Source organism: Ambystoma mexicanum, chromosome 4q (genome assembly GCF_040938575.1).
Source record: "Ambystoma mexicanum isolate Mex_15411 chromosome 4q, UKY_AmexF1_1, whole genome shotgun sequence".
Classification (NCBI taxonomy): Eukaryota; Metazoa; Chordata; class Amphibia; order Caudata; family Ambystomatidae; genus Ambystoma; species Ambystoma mexicanum.
Genome location: NC_090928.1, coordinates 411,033,920 through 411,049,053, shown reverse-complemented (window position 1 = coordinate 411,049,053; position 15,134 = coordinate 411,033,920). Strand labels below are relative to the sequence as shown.

Sequence of the window (15,134 nt, the reverse complement as noted above, 5' to 3'; positions counted from 1 at the left end):
AGAATAAATCCCAACCCCCATCTCCATCCCCACTTACCAGATTGTGACGGCGGCAGCCCTGCCTTATATAACCATGGCAGCCATTTTAGTTAAGAATTTTCATTTGTTCAACGGGACGTGCGTGGCGTCCCGTTGAATGAATGAAAATACTTTTTTATTCAGCAGTCGGGTTACCGCTTTGGTAACTCGGGGCGCTAATAGCGCCAACTCCCTGTTCCAAGTGCTGGAACGGGAGTATAGGGGGGTAACGGCCCAGTACCCTCGTTATAGGCCCTCTCTTTGCTCAGACCGATAACTTGGGCTGCCGGGCGTTAGTTAATGCCATACTATTAGCAGGCTACAACTGTCTTCAGTGAAAACTGTTATGTATGCTCCTAGTTTTATGGTCTTCTAGATAAGACAGCCACCCCAGAATGTCATGCATAGTATTCCTTCACCCATTGAAGTTTAGAATGAAATGCTCTTTTTTTCGCTATGAGAATTAACTGTCCAGTGTGTTCTATGCTACTCATTTCACTCAGCACCATCTGTTCAACGCATTGTCCCTGAATATCACATAAAGTTAGTACAATAAAAGGTATCAAATCCATTTTATGTGATTTAAAACAGGACTAATACAGCACCAAACTTTTCTTTGCACCGATCGTTCATACAGCAAAGGTTATAGTTACAGACACCATATTGGGACATTGATTTCAACTCTGCATCTTGTGGTATTTTGACAATGATACTGTAGAAATATGAATGCAATTCCTTCAACACTACAGCTATGATTCCATACTTCACAATACACAGGACTGCGACTTTCAGTCTTGGTGTTTAGAATTGGCTGTTCCGGTTAGACTCTACTTGCCCATCTTCTTTTATTAGTTATAATTCAGAGATTCTTGAATTATCTAAGAATTCATTTTCAACCACTGACTGAGTCATAGGTTGGGTGACAGAATGCTGGGTTCTGGACAAGCAGTATTTTCCTACATGGAAGAGTCTGCATATATATTTATATTTGTTCAAGATCTCTACCACCCACTTTCCCCATCATGCAGAGTTAATATACATTTTGTATACAATGCCTGGCTCCGGTATTGATTGCAGGGTGATGTGGAATCTTTGTACCAGAGGTATTCTGCACTGTTAATGGTCAAAGCCCACATTTCCATTGCCGCGCCCAATGCTTCTCCCATATACATTTACCTCTTATCATATCCCTTGATGGAGCACACCCAGAGACAAGTGACCTTGACACCCAGAGTACTGGGGAGCTGTCTAGTCATCCCTCCTAGACACAGTGTTGCTAGCCCTTCACTGTGGAGAACTCTAGAAAAACACTACCTTTAAGTGTAGTGCTGTGGCTACTTGTGGGGTCAATCAGGTCCCATTGCCAGGGAGGGGTACTACAATGGCACATTTTCTGATGTGGCATAAATCTTTGCACTGCTCTGGTCATTGTGATCAACAACGCGCTCGTTTTGGAAGCAAGATGACGTGAAGCAACACAGGTTCGATACCCAGGTCTGCGCTTGGAAACCACTGGGTTTTAAGCGCGTTATAAATAACCAATTATAATTATAACTGCACTGTAAGCTCCAGCTCTAAGATCAAAGAATCTTCAAAATGGAGGCATGCTTGGTACTCAGTTTCCTTTAGTGTCTAAGAGGAGGATTCCGCTATAACATACACCAGATGATAGAGGCTATGCACAGAGCCGGTATATGAAGGAAAAATGATTATAAGTGCAGTGCTCCTTCCAACCTCGTAAATACAAAATGTTGCCTGCAAAATTCTTATCTTTCGAGGGTATGAATAAATAAGAACTTCTTCAATCGCCTCCAAATTCCATGATAACACGAGTCAGCAATGAGCATCAGAGACTGAAAGTTGAGGCCAGTTCAGATCTTAGTAGGGCCTGGTGCAACATGAGCTGCCACAATGCATGGGAATTTACTTATGGAAAGATCCAACCGGGAAGGTCAAAGGCTTTGTATAGCCCGTAACAAGGCAGTGATATTACCCAAGGAGATCAAGGCGCGGTGAACTTCCTTCATCACATTCTTGTAGCGCTCCCTCTGCCAATCGGGCAAAACCTTCCACTCCTCTTCGGAGAAACTGACAGCAACGTCGTAAAATGTAACTGGTGTCTGGAAAAACAAATTGTACAGATCACAGTCGACAAAATAAACAATATTTTACAAATAGTGTGAATCAGCCCACTGCCCCTATGTTGCCTATCAATCTTATATCATATGCCAGTGTAGAGGCGGGTTCACTCAGCCACATGAGCATATGGTCAGTACATTTTGAAAACACTTTATGTGGCTCATTGAACCACTTCCTTAGGAATGTCCCCTCTCACCTTCACTCAGATGCTGGTAAACTGAGACTGGTGGGAGGTTGAGGGAGCTTCCATTACAACCCTACCCACAAAAGTCGTATTTACATCAGGTGGAAACTAGCATTCAGAATCAAATGTGTGGTCATTCAGACTTGGGGGGTGTCTGTTTCGAAGATGCCTTCATCTGTTCCGGGATGCTTAAGCTTTCATTAAGCATGCATGTAAATGGGCACTTTGGTGGTGTGGCTTGTGCGACAGCACGCCTTCTCTAGTCACCGTTGCATGCATCTACGGGTGCCCAAACAAGTCTTTTGCAAATCATTTTATGTACTAATGGCTCAGATTCAAGTTACTATACAGTGCAACATCCCTGGAGTATCCATTTGATAATTAGGTTTCCTAATGGGCAGTAAACAATGATACGTTTGTTGCAGGGGAGGCAGGAAGGAATGGCAGCACAGGAGAGCTTTGAGACTTATATTCAATGTGAAAAGATTGCACTAACTTCTCATGGTCCTCTGGGCTAGCCAGACGTTCTCTACCCCCTCCAGTAGCACCCATTAGTGTTAATTAATCATTATTAAATGCATGTATACTAGCTCAAATAATAGTTCAGCAGTTTGGAAATGTAAATAAATGTTGTGTTTATGGGTGAAACCTTGAATATGGTGTTTACCAGGCGTGCTCAGTTCCTTCAAGTCCCTGTATGTCAAAAGCTTTGCAGCTGTAGGGTATACAGGTTTGTTGAAAGCCTTTCCATAAGATCGAACAAAGCGTGTTGATTAACTACTATATGGCTACCAGAAAGCTAACTTAGTCATCATCGGCAGATCTGAAGATTATCCACAACGAAGGAAGTGATCTGTTGCCTGCTCATAGATAGAGGAACATTGTACATATAATACTGATGTTTTGTGTCTATACATCACAAGGGACCGGCCTTGAGCTAGGACATTTCCCCTTTATGTGTTCTTCTACTGCGTATCCATTTTAATTAAAGACATTTTAATGGGGAGTGAAGGCAGGCCCTTCTTTCCAGTGAGCTGGGGATGGAAGCGTATGTGCCTAGTAGATCTTAGTGTGGAGTGGCAGAATAATCCCTCCACCATAACACACTTGGAAACTTAGAAAGGAACTCTCTATACCCTGTGCTTTCTATAGGGAATAAGGGCAGATATCCTGGGTAAACGTAGACTTCAACATGAATGTCAACTGGGCAGCTGCGTGCATGTTATTCATGAGTTGATGGGGCAACGCAATAGAAGAAGCCAGGCATACCGATGGTGGCCTGAAAGGCAGCTTTTGAGAACGGTTTGGGGGTATCCATTACCTGCTCTGTTGTTTGCTTTGGCCCTAACAGCTCTTCTTGGAAGCGCACAAGCTAGCAAAGATTTGTAGGAGATAGAGAGGAGGGGTAAGGTAGTATCTTCACAGCTCATCCAGACACTTTAGTTCTTGCCATGATTGGCATTACGAAAGGACATGTTTCACTGTGGGGATATGGCCGACTCAATAGACGAGATGCAGAACTACAATCTGAGCCTAATTAAGGACAGTACAGCTATATTCCAGATAGATATTCAACGTTCTCAGTAATTAACTTATCAGAATTAATAATACTGTGGATAGTGGGCAGAGAATGCTTTCTATCATGAAAGAAAGCAAAGACACAATGAAACCTCTGAAGTGAACTCGGTGTTGGGGACCTCAGGCTATTTATCTAAATATCACCTCAATGATTTTCTAACTGCAAACTACTGCAGAGAAACATACATGTTTTGGGACGTACAGGTGGTATGAAGCTGCATGTAAATGTCTCAAAAACTGTTACTATGGTTACTATGAGTATAGCTCTATCTTAAGGTAACAGCGATTGCAGTTCAGCAGTTGCCCTGCCAAAGAATGATAAACATGGCTCTAAGCCAAGCAGAATCTGGTGAATCTGAACCCATGGAAAATGGGAAATACCCATTGTATCCCTGGTATTAAAGTGAGCACATCAAATGACGTTTCATTTAATTATATTAAAGTGGGCACACCAAATGACGTTTCATTTAATTATTTATTTTAAAACCTGTTTTCTATTAAGCTCTACATGCCGTCTGAAGCTTGTTTCAGTGCACTGATAAGGAATGGACATACAGAAGTGGAAAATAAGATGACACAGTGCAATTAACGAATGCTAGGTTTTGCAAGGTCTTCATGAGGGTCGCCAGTCTCGGATGATCTTTACAGGAGGAGCACAGGATGGTTATTCCCTGATCAGAGGGGAGTTGCTGTTCTCCAGCGTGTGAACGATCACATGGGTATGTTATTTGTGATCAGGAAGGTACGATCCGCGGATCATTATGGAGCAATTACTTTTACATTGAGAGGGTTAAGAGTGGTGGGGCACTTCAGACCTTCTGGATACCTCCATTATGAGTATCAGATGCAAGAGGAGGAAAGAAGTTATTATGCACAACTTCTCCATGCCATGGCCAAGTCAATGGAAGAACAGTCTAAACATTCACAATCTAACACACACAGGTGCAGCCAAAATATACAAAAGATTAACAGAAACACTGGCAAGCACTTTATTTTAAATAGTAGACTATGGTAAGAAGAATTAGAAAATGCGCTGCAGAGAGACATGGACAAAGATCTGTTCTGAAGTGTTCAGTACTCCTCGTCATTTTTCTTTGTTTAACTTAGTTACTGTGGACTCCCGAGAAGTTGCTTAAGATTTTTGAAATAGGTAATATAATAATTTTATAATTGCTGCCTCTCACGGCAGAGAGACGAATTGACATCGTTAAACCAAGTGCTATGGTTAAAAGGTGTTCATTTTACATAACAGAGGAAAAAAGGTATTAGGGCCACTGCGATTATGGGGTGTGCAAAATGAATCAAGCTTCTTCTTAGGACTAGCCTTTGCACTTCCACCCTCGATGGGGAAAAAGTCACAGAGTAAATTGGGTTTTAAGTGTCCCACACTTCTGTCTTGGCTTTCTTGATTGTCTTGTTGCCAGGATGTTGGTCATCGGCTTTTCTTCCTGGAAAACTGGCACCATGGCCCCTAGTGCATTGGGCCAACTGGTCACGGGCCAAGTGTCAGACCCTTGTACTAGAGTTGGGCCCTAACGGTTTTAGGATTAACGCCTTTTTTTGGTGTTGAATTCTCCTGTGGGTGATATTCCTCCACCAAGTTAGGAGACGCTCTAATAACGTGGGCATCAACCAACCCCTCCTGCGACCAACTTTCACACTGCCTCCTGTCCTCCTCGATGTAGCAGCATGCACTGTGCTCTCCTTCTACTGCTTTCCCTCTAACTTACTCTGTCTTATCCTTGTTTCTCTTTCAGCCTTGGTGTTCGCCCCGCCACATCCTTATTTTTCCATGCTCCTCCTTCAACTTCCCATTTTTCTCCTCCTATTGAACTCCACTTGTCTGTTCCTGCACCTTCATTTCTCTCCTCTCTTCCTCTGGATGACCACTGCTCCGCTATTTCCACCGCCTTTTTCAACTCTTTCTCATCCTCTTCCACAAGACTCCTTTCCTGCTTCACCACCTCCTCGTTCAACTCTCTCCCCACCATCTCCTAATTGTCCTCCACCTCCTGTTTCAACTCTCTCTCCCATTTCCCCCATTTCTTCATTCTCTGAATTTTTAGCAGCGATAGAAATCGCTGTTAGTTGCCAGCACTCTAAATGAGAATAAACTCTTCAAACATATTATAAAAATATATATTTCAATTCAAACCGAACATTGTTCTCATCAGAAGTGCAGCGGTAATCCGGCGCAATTACTGCCGAGTGGAAATAGTTTCACCGCTGGGTCATGCAGCGGAATTAGCGCTGCATGACTACCTGACATGAACGTGCCCCTGACTCCAGCGGTAACGCTATTAGCGCCCAGTGGTAACTGTGCAGAAATAAGGGCTACCACTGAGAAAGCAGCGCTAATAGCGCTGCCGCCGGGGATCCTGGCGCTAATAGGGCCAGCGGAAATTGCGTCACCGCCGGAACGGAAAGCATTGCAGCGTTGATTTTGAAAAACACAATCCATTAAATATCACCACTTCCTGCAGCCATCGGGTCCTGGTAAGAAGCAAAAATGTCCCAGGGGAGGATAAGAGGCAAGGTGGCCGAACGACACCTGCGCAAACCAAAATTTAGCGAGGGAGAGCTGGTGGTCCTCACAGATGTGGTGATTGCCTACTATAAGGAACTGTACGGCAGTCGCCAACAGAAGACCATTGGGCAGCGCAGGACAGCCATCTGGAATACCATCTGCCAGAAGGTGACAGCAGTTTCAAGCATGCCCCGTGACGGAGAGGACTGCCGCAAGCGGTCGAACGACGTGATGGTCAAGGTGCAGGGACTGCTGTCCCAACACCGCCGGGAGTCCCCGGCGACTGGAGGAGGCACTGTTGAGCCACTGATCTTCACCGCCTGGTAGGAGAAATGCAGCACAGTGCTGCACCTTGAAGGGACAGAGGCATCCGGCAGTGCAGAGGTGGGTGCCAGCAGCCGGGACGCAGAAGGTGAGTGAACCCCCACCCCAACACAAATGCATGCACAAATGACAGCGCAGCATAAGTTGCCCCAGTGGGCAGTGACACAAGTCAGCAGACCCAGAAGCAGGGCATGCCAACAGGGCAGAGTGACAGGGTGGCACATCAGCCACCCTCCACAACAGTCATGGGGCAGGGCACCATGGGCACCTCTGAGCATCACAGCAGCAGGAAGGGCGGGCAAGAGCACCAAACAAATGCCATGAGCTCCGCACCCCTTATGGCGCACCCTGTGTCAGCTGGATTGAGGTGCGTGAGTGACCACCACACTGTGCAGCAGTCACACCAGCATGTTGCGGCCCAGTAGGCCTGCCCTATGTCGACATGACAGACAAGCCACAGGGAAGTGCACGTCGCCCATACAGACATGTGCCCAGCCTGCCAATCGCTGTGCACCACAGTGCAGCTCTATCTGGCTGCACAACAGTGCCCCATAGAGCCATGACAATGTCATGTACTAAGCCCCCCCAACACCATGTGAGCGCCACCCGGGGAGGGGATGTAGAGCCATGAAGGACCACAAGCAGGTATGTCAGATGCAAGCTGACCCAGCATGGACACCCTGCCTTACCCACACGCAGGCCAAAAATCAACAGGCCATGGGTCACACACACTCATCGCTACAAGCAACCCCATGACGTTGTGCCCAGTTGCCCATATCTGTGGGGTCATAGCCTGTACCGTAGCAATTGTGCCTTACATGCCAACACACGTGGGGGAACCATACCTGACAACATTTCCTATGTCGCCTACAGGCACACACGCATCACCAGAGGCATCAGAGGAGGAAGAGCAGGTTGCAGGCCCATCAGGGAGCAGCGCTTTAATGCCCCATGGTCTGCCACCACCAACCTGCAAAGGCTCACACAGCCCACACTAAGGCGAATGTCCCGGTGCGTTATGCTGCAGCAGAGCAGGGCCAAGGTAACGCCCACACCACAGGCCACCAGGAGCAGTGCAGGGCACACTGCACCCACAATCGCAGCTGGAGGCACAGACACTGAGGCCACACCTGATGGCAGAGTGACTGAGGAGTCACAGGGGGACACCAGCCCGGTGTCGCCACCTGCCGAAGAGCCGCACTACCCGGAGAGCCTTCCATGCCCAGCATTGCCACCGCTCCCCAGAGAGCACTCCATGCTGCAAGTGCGCACGGGCACCAGAGCCGGGCGTTGATACTCCCTCATATGGCTCCCCTGAATTCAGCCATGGGCCAGTGCAGAGTCCCTTACCCACACAGCACACTCCAACACACAGCATGCTGTTGCGGAGGCTCGAGGACATGGTGCGCCTTCAGCGAGCAATGGAGGAGATTGGCCACACGCACTCCTCTACCTGCAGGCCATTAGGGACAGCATTCAGGGGTCTACCCGCCATGTTGCGTGTGCCATGGCGACAAATAGTGCTGAAACAACAGCCAACACGGCTGCCCTGACACAGGCTCCGTCCCATCCACCTCAACCACAGAGGGGTCACAGCAGGGCACGACGCAGCGACAGTCACAGTGCCTCCTGCACCCAAAATCACAAGGGGCCGGCAGAGGGGTGGGGGGGAAGAGGCCACGATTGTGAAGGACTCTGGGACACTGATTCCTTGAGTGGCCATGCTGGGAAGTTGGTGTGGGGTGGGGCGAATTGTGTGATGGGCAGTTGGTGGTGGGAGGGGGCTTGAGTGATGGTGAGTTGGTGGTGGGAGGGTGGATTGTGTGATGGGGAGTTCATGGTGGGAGGGGGATTGTGTGATGGGGAGTTGGTGGTGGGAGGGGGAAGGGGGATAGTTGGGGAACTTCATTACATAAACACTGTTTCACTTCATCAATGCGAAGACATTCCTGATTGTGTCATTGTCTGTTCATTGTTTGGGTGGAGTCACACAGTCATGCATGGCTTGTACCATGTGAAGGTGTCAAGAGAATGTGTCCATCAGTCCCTGGTATGCCAATCACCCATCCCTTATGTCATCTCTGGCAATGCATGCATTTGCCTCAGCCACAGGCACTGCTTCCTCATCTTCTGGGGTGACAGTCCACGTCAGGGGGTAGTGGGTCATTTCTCCTCAGGCAGATGTTGTGCAACATGGCACACACAAGCACGATTTGTCCCACTTTGTCTGAAGCATACATCAGGGCTCTGCCAGTACGGTCAAGGCAGGAGAAATGTGCCTTCATGGGGCCAGAGGTACACTTGATGCACACACAGGTCCTACTGTGGGCGTGGTTGCATTGTAGGCAATATCCTCCTGTGTTTGTGGATCACACACAAGGTCATTGACCAGGGCAGCTGTCAGGATCCGGAGTCACCTGCATGGGGGGAGGCACAAGCATTAGACAAGGGGTAGGGTGTGGGGGTGTACACACACTATATCAGCTCCATGGACTAGTTGTGCATTCAAATGGACCTTCAGTTCACGGCATGTGTCTATTCCATGTCTGTGAACTCAGTGTCACTTGTGTCATGCATTTTTGGTTCTCCACATGCACCCTGTTCCCTTGCTGCAGATGTCACGTAGGGTGTCTGTTGGTGACATGTGCAGCGGACATGGTGGCTGTCATGTGGCAGTGTATTTCCACTGTGAATGTGGCATGCTGGGTACCCCATGGGCCCTCCCTGGGCATGTGGTGCCAAATGGGTGGGCATTGTGGGCTGTCCGCAAATGCGCACGTGGCTGTGGTACTGGCAGGGTTTTTGTTGTGTGGGGCAATGTGGCCATTTGTCAGCATCGATCTGGTTAGTGCATGTTGCATTGTGGTACCTGTAGTCATGTTGGTTTATATGATTGCTACTGTATGTGTACTACTGCCTCTCCATGCAGGTATGTCAGACATGTGCATGCTCCCTGGCTTGTTCTGTGATGATGGTGTGGGAGGGGGTGGAGTACAGATTTCCCATTCACTTGTCATGCCATCCTTTGTGTCATATTTTGCATTCTCCACACATTTGGGCATGTGCTTCATGGTGCATGTGTGCTGGCTTTTTCGACCCACTATCCATGTTCGTTGTGCTCCTTGCCTCTCCATATATCCTGGCAGTGCGCTGTTCCATTGGACCATGGCATCGTGGGTGGAACCAGGGTATCGGGCACAGCAGTGGGTGAGGTACAGGTTGGGATCGCAGGTCACCTGCAATTTCAGGTATTGGGCCTGGGGGGCCACCAGAGCAACATAGGTACAGTCCAGGGCAGAAAACACATTTTGCATTTCCGAAATGGCATGGAACTGTGCCTTCATGGCATTGACCTGTGCTGGGATGGTAGGCAGTGGGATGTGGCATTGCACTTGCCGCAGGAGGGCTTCAAGCACCTGAACCAGCACTGCGCAGAATGTAGGCTGTGCCATGCTGTGCATCATGGCCACATAGTGCTGGAAGGTGCCACTCCCAAGTAATTGTAGGACGGACACTAGCATCAGCAGTGGGGGAACAGCTGTCCAGATGTTGATCCTGATCCCTATGTTGTCCTGCGTTGTGGTGGGCAGCTCTGTTATGCTCTCCCTGTTGAGGCGGTACAAGGTGACAAACAGGCTGTCGGTGATGGTCCAGGGTGAGGGCCTAACCCTGGGATCGATGCATGCCTTGCTTGGCTTCTCCTCCTTATCCTTCCCCCTACTACCCACCCCATGTACTCCCTGTGCCCTGGCATGGTTGTCCTGCCTCTCTATATCCAGGAGCAGCATGAGCAGCTGCCTGTCCCAACTCACAGTGGCTAGTGGCAGCATGGTGTTGGAACAGTGTTTGGGGTTGGGGTGAACCTTATGTGGACCTCTGAGATGGATTGGGATCACCTGTGGCTTCATTTTAGGCACCTGTGTTCCTTTACCTCCAGCTAGAAGCTGGAGGTAACTGCGCCGTGTTTTCGGCGGTATTTGCACCGGCTGTGTTGGTGCCGGCTGTAATAGTGGTGGCTGTAATTCCGTTACCGCTGCTTTTAAGGGTTACCGCCTGACTTGTTATGAGGCCCTAAATCTTTGTAACTCACTGATATTATGTTTGCTTGTTCCAAATAAATTTGTATCAATATTTACATGTACAACATTTGAAACATACATTTGACTGTACAATATGTACATAACAATGTGTAGCAAAACTGTATCTAGTATTTTATTATGTATTCTGCCTATGCACCTTCACATGACTCTGTATCTTATTTTTATTTAATATGTATATGTACTTATCTGTAACCAAGCTGAGAGCTGTCGTATGCAATGCGCCCTGATGCCCTCTGCAACTCCCAAAATTAGGGCTAACAACCAGGACACTGCCACTAACAAACATAAGTCCCCCCCCCCCTTAAAAGGAGCTCTACTCAATGTCAGATCTCATGTTGCTCACCCTACAGAAGCCGCTGACACCATCCTATCAGAAAACCTCAACTTCCTTGCCTTAACAGAAACGTGGTTACAGGAGGCAGCAGGACCTTACCTAACCCTAGCTGTCCCCGACAACTACTCCATCCTCAGAGCTGACAGACCAAATGCTCGCAGAGGAGGTGTAGCAATCATATTTAAATCCTCATTAGATCTCAGATCAGTTACCTCCCCCCCACTTAAATCATGCGAGCACCTCACTGTCAAACTCCAAACCACCCCCAAGCAAGAGTACGATTACCATTCATCTAATATACAGACCCCAGGTCCTCCTGGTACCTTTGAGGAAGGCATCACCTCCTTAATAGCTGAAAATTCTAAACCTTCAGCACAAATGATTATTCTTGGTGACTTTAACTTAGGATATAATGACCCTAACGACACCCCAGCATCCTCCCTGGCCAATACTCTAGCTGAGCAAGACTTCACCAAACACAGCTCTCTACCTACTGATCAGAAAGGTAGAATCATCGATTGGGTTGCAACCCTCAATCGCAATATCACTTGCAATACCCCCCAACCTCTCGCCTGGACCGACCATTACCTCATATCACTTGATATGAACATTAACAACCCTAATCTTAAACAATGCCCCCACGCACCAGCCTGTCCGACCAGAAATAAGCAAAACATTACTGCGGAAACCCTAATACCCCTGGTCCTCCATACTCTAAATACACTCCCAGCCATGACTGACCTTGACTTACTGGTTGACACGTATAATGACGCCATGACTAAGGCCATTGACACCGTTGCCCCTCTAAAGTTGGGAAAAGGTAAACCCAGAGCTCACCTGAATTCTTGGTACACACCTGAACTCAAAATACTGAGAAAAAAGAAATCCAAGTTGGAAACCCTCTGGAAAACGTCCCCATCAACTGAAAATAAAACGAATCTCACGACTATCTCTTCCCTTTACAAAAAGGAGATAATCCGGACCAAGAAGGACGCCTATAATGTTAGAATAAGCCAGGCAGGTTCCTGTGCTAAAGAACTCTTCACTATTCTAAAGGAACTAGAGAATCCAAACCCACATACGGACTTGCGCAAAAGACAAACCTTGATGCACTAGTATCCAGAATGCCCTTGCCAACAAAATCACAGGGCTCCAAACTAAAATTGAGGACAAACGACAACAACTCTCTAGTAGCAATCCCTCCAATCCAAATACACCACCTCCTACTAACAATGGCTTCATGTTCAAAAAGGTAACCACACTAGAAGTCCAGAAAATCATAACCTCCGTAAAACCATCAAACTGCAAAGGGGACAGCTGCTCTGCCCAGGTCATTAAAGATGCAGCTAGAGATCGTTCCCCCTTCATCTCTAAACTTATAAATCTATCCTTCTCCACTAATTCAGTACCTAGTAACCTAAAACAATCATGGGTTCTCCCACTGCTAAAAAACAATCACTCGACCTGGCCATTCCCACCAATAACAGACCCATCACCACGGTTCCATTTCTGCTAAAAATCCTTGACCGAATTGCCTACCTGCAAATTCAGGATTATCTAGAGACCAACCAATTACTGAATATGTCAATCCGGCTTTCGACCTCAACACGGAACAGAAACTGCCCTTGTTGACCTCAAAAGTCAGATTGATGATATCAAAGATAAAGGTAACGCCGCCATCCTACTCCTTCTAGACCTTTCAGTGGCTTTCGACTTGGTCGACCCTAAAATACTCTGTAACAACCTCTCATCGGCAGCGCACTTCTCCTCCTCTGCTGTGATGTGGATTCAATCATTCCTGGCTAATAGAACCGTGCATGTTTTTTCAACAACGGCAGCAGCAGACCCCATCCCTATTACTTGCGGGGTCCCACAAGGCTCTTGTGTTTCCCCCACGCTGTACAACATCTTTACAAAGCCCCTCTTTGACATATTGGACCATCTGGGTGTCACCTACACCAACTACGCAGATGACACCCAGATACTCCTCACTATCTCAGGGAACTACAGTGCTGATGTCTTCAGGATAAATGAAATCTTCTCCATCATTCAGGCATGGATGGCCACACATGGCCTCTGCCTAAATGATGAGAAGACTGAGCTTCTCCTTGTCGGATCTCCCAACAATCTGCAGAAACTCAGCCCCAACTACAACAACATTATAATTGACGGAAACACAATTCCCATTGTCAAAAATGTGAAAACCCTTGGCTTTTATCTCGATGCTAATACTAACCTTGCCAAACAAGTCAATATGACTGCCTCAGCCACTGCCTACACTGGGAAATTGATCAGGGCCTGCAGGCCGTTTCTTTCCACTAAGGGCTCTCATACAGTCCAAACTGGACTACTGCAACAGCCTCTACCTAGGTGCCAACCAATCCGTAATCAACAAACTACAGGTACTCCAAAATAACGCGCTACAAGCAGCACTAAACATCCCCAGGCGAGAACACATCTCCACCGCCAGAATATCCTGTAAATGGCTCTCTATACAACAATACAACAAAAAATTGACCAAAAAACTTTATGCCTTACCTACAAAGCCTTAAACCACCTAGCCCCACCTTATCCGACCAACAAATTCACCTTAAAATCGGCTACTAGGGTTACCAGATCGGCCAACACGCTATGCCTCAAAGTGCCCAGATTTACCTTAAAAAGAGCTGTAGGTTCTAGCTTCATGGTCCTGGCCTCCCAACTGTGGAATACTCTACCACTTCACATTAAATCAACCAAATCATTTCAACCCTTCAGGAAACAAGTCATCGGCTGGTTACTGGAGAAAAATTAACTCCACCATTTCCTTCTCTTACACCTGACGACACTGCCCCACTCTAACTATTACAATGCAAACTGTTTATATTGTACATATGACACAAATATATAACTGCTAATTATATATATACTGTTTTTGTAACTTGTCTAAAATTGCACAAATGGACAATTGTATAATATATGTATATTATTTCTGTAACCTGCCAAAAAGCGCCCTCTTACTTCCGTGCCTGGAGCGCTATATAAATAAAATAAACAAACAAACAAACCCTCGGGTCTGGTGCGCAATACAAGCAATAAAACAAACAAACAGACAAACAACATGTTCTGAACCAATAACATTCCAATTCAAAAATGCAGTTGAAAACAATATATATAAATGAGAAATTCTATATTTAGTTATAATATATAAGTATAAGAGTTGTACTGATATAAGTGTAGAGTTATATTTATCAATCATCAAAAAATGGTTTCCTTATACAAATCAATCTATTCTTTGCTTCTAGAATTGGAGTACTTCCCCAGCGCATTTCAGATTCTTTTAATCCTTTATCAAGGGTCAATCCAGGGTAATCCAGGCCTACCTATTGCTGACACCTACATCTATGCTACTTCCAGGCAGACTATTACTGACATCCTTTTTTCTGTTCCTTCCCCGGACCTATGGTATTTGTATTTGTATTTGTTTATTTATAACGCGCAGACCAACAGGCCCGGGGGATCAGGGCGCAATTTGTACAGGGTTGCAAGAAAAGAACATACAGGCAGATAGATTACAATAAAAGTATATCAAAACAGCATAATAACAATCTTAATAATTACAAATATTACACATGGTACAGTGTCCCTAGGCTCCGCAGAGGAAGTATCCCTGAGGTAGTTGGGAAGGTAGCAGACCGGAAATCGTGCATGGGAACAGGCAGGCTGGGTAAGTAGGACAGATGTCTAACACAACTATTGCTGGTCAAAGAGCCAAGATTTGGTTTTATTCTTGAAGGTGTTGAAGGAGTCTTCAGCTCTGATGGCAGCGGGGAGGGTGTTCCAAAGTTTGGAGGCTAGGACAGGGAAGCTAGTGCCTCCCGCTTTTTGGAGCTTAAACCTAGGGATAGTAAGGCAGTGAGTCTGAGCAATTCTTAGTGGTCGTGCAGTGGA

At 46.7% G+C, this 15,134-nt stretch overlaps 1 protein-coding gene across 4 annotated transcripts in view; it reads right to left on the bottom strand.

Moving 5' to 3' along the window:
* LOC138467752 (zinc finger protein 300-like) overlaps nucleotides 1-15,134 on the bottom strand; it is a 176,200-nt gene that overhangs the window by 85,480 nt on the left and 75,586 nt on the right. For all 4 annotated transcript variants that reach the window (XM_069607979.1, XM_069607978.1, XM_069607977.1 and 1 more), the window contains one exon: nucleotides 2,012-2,138. In XM_069607979.1, coding sequence (XP_069464080.1) covers nucleotides 2,012-2,138 — 127 coding nt within the window. The remainder of the gene's footprint in view (nucleotides 1-2,011; nucleotides 2,139-15,134) is intronic.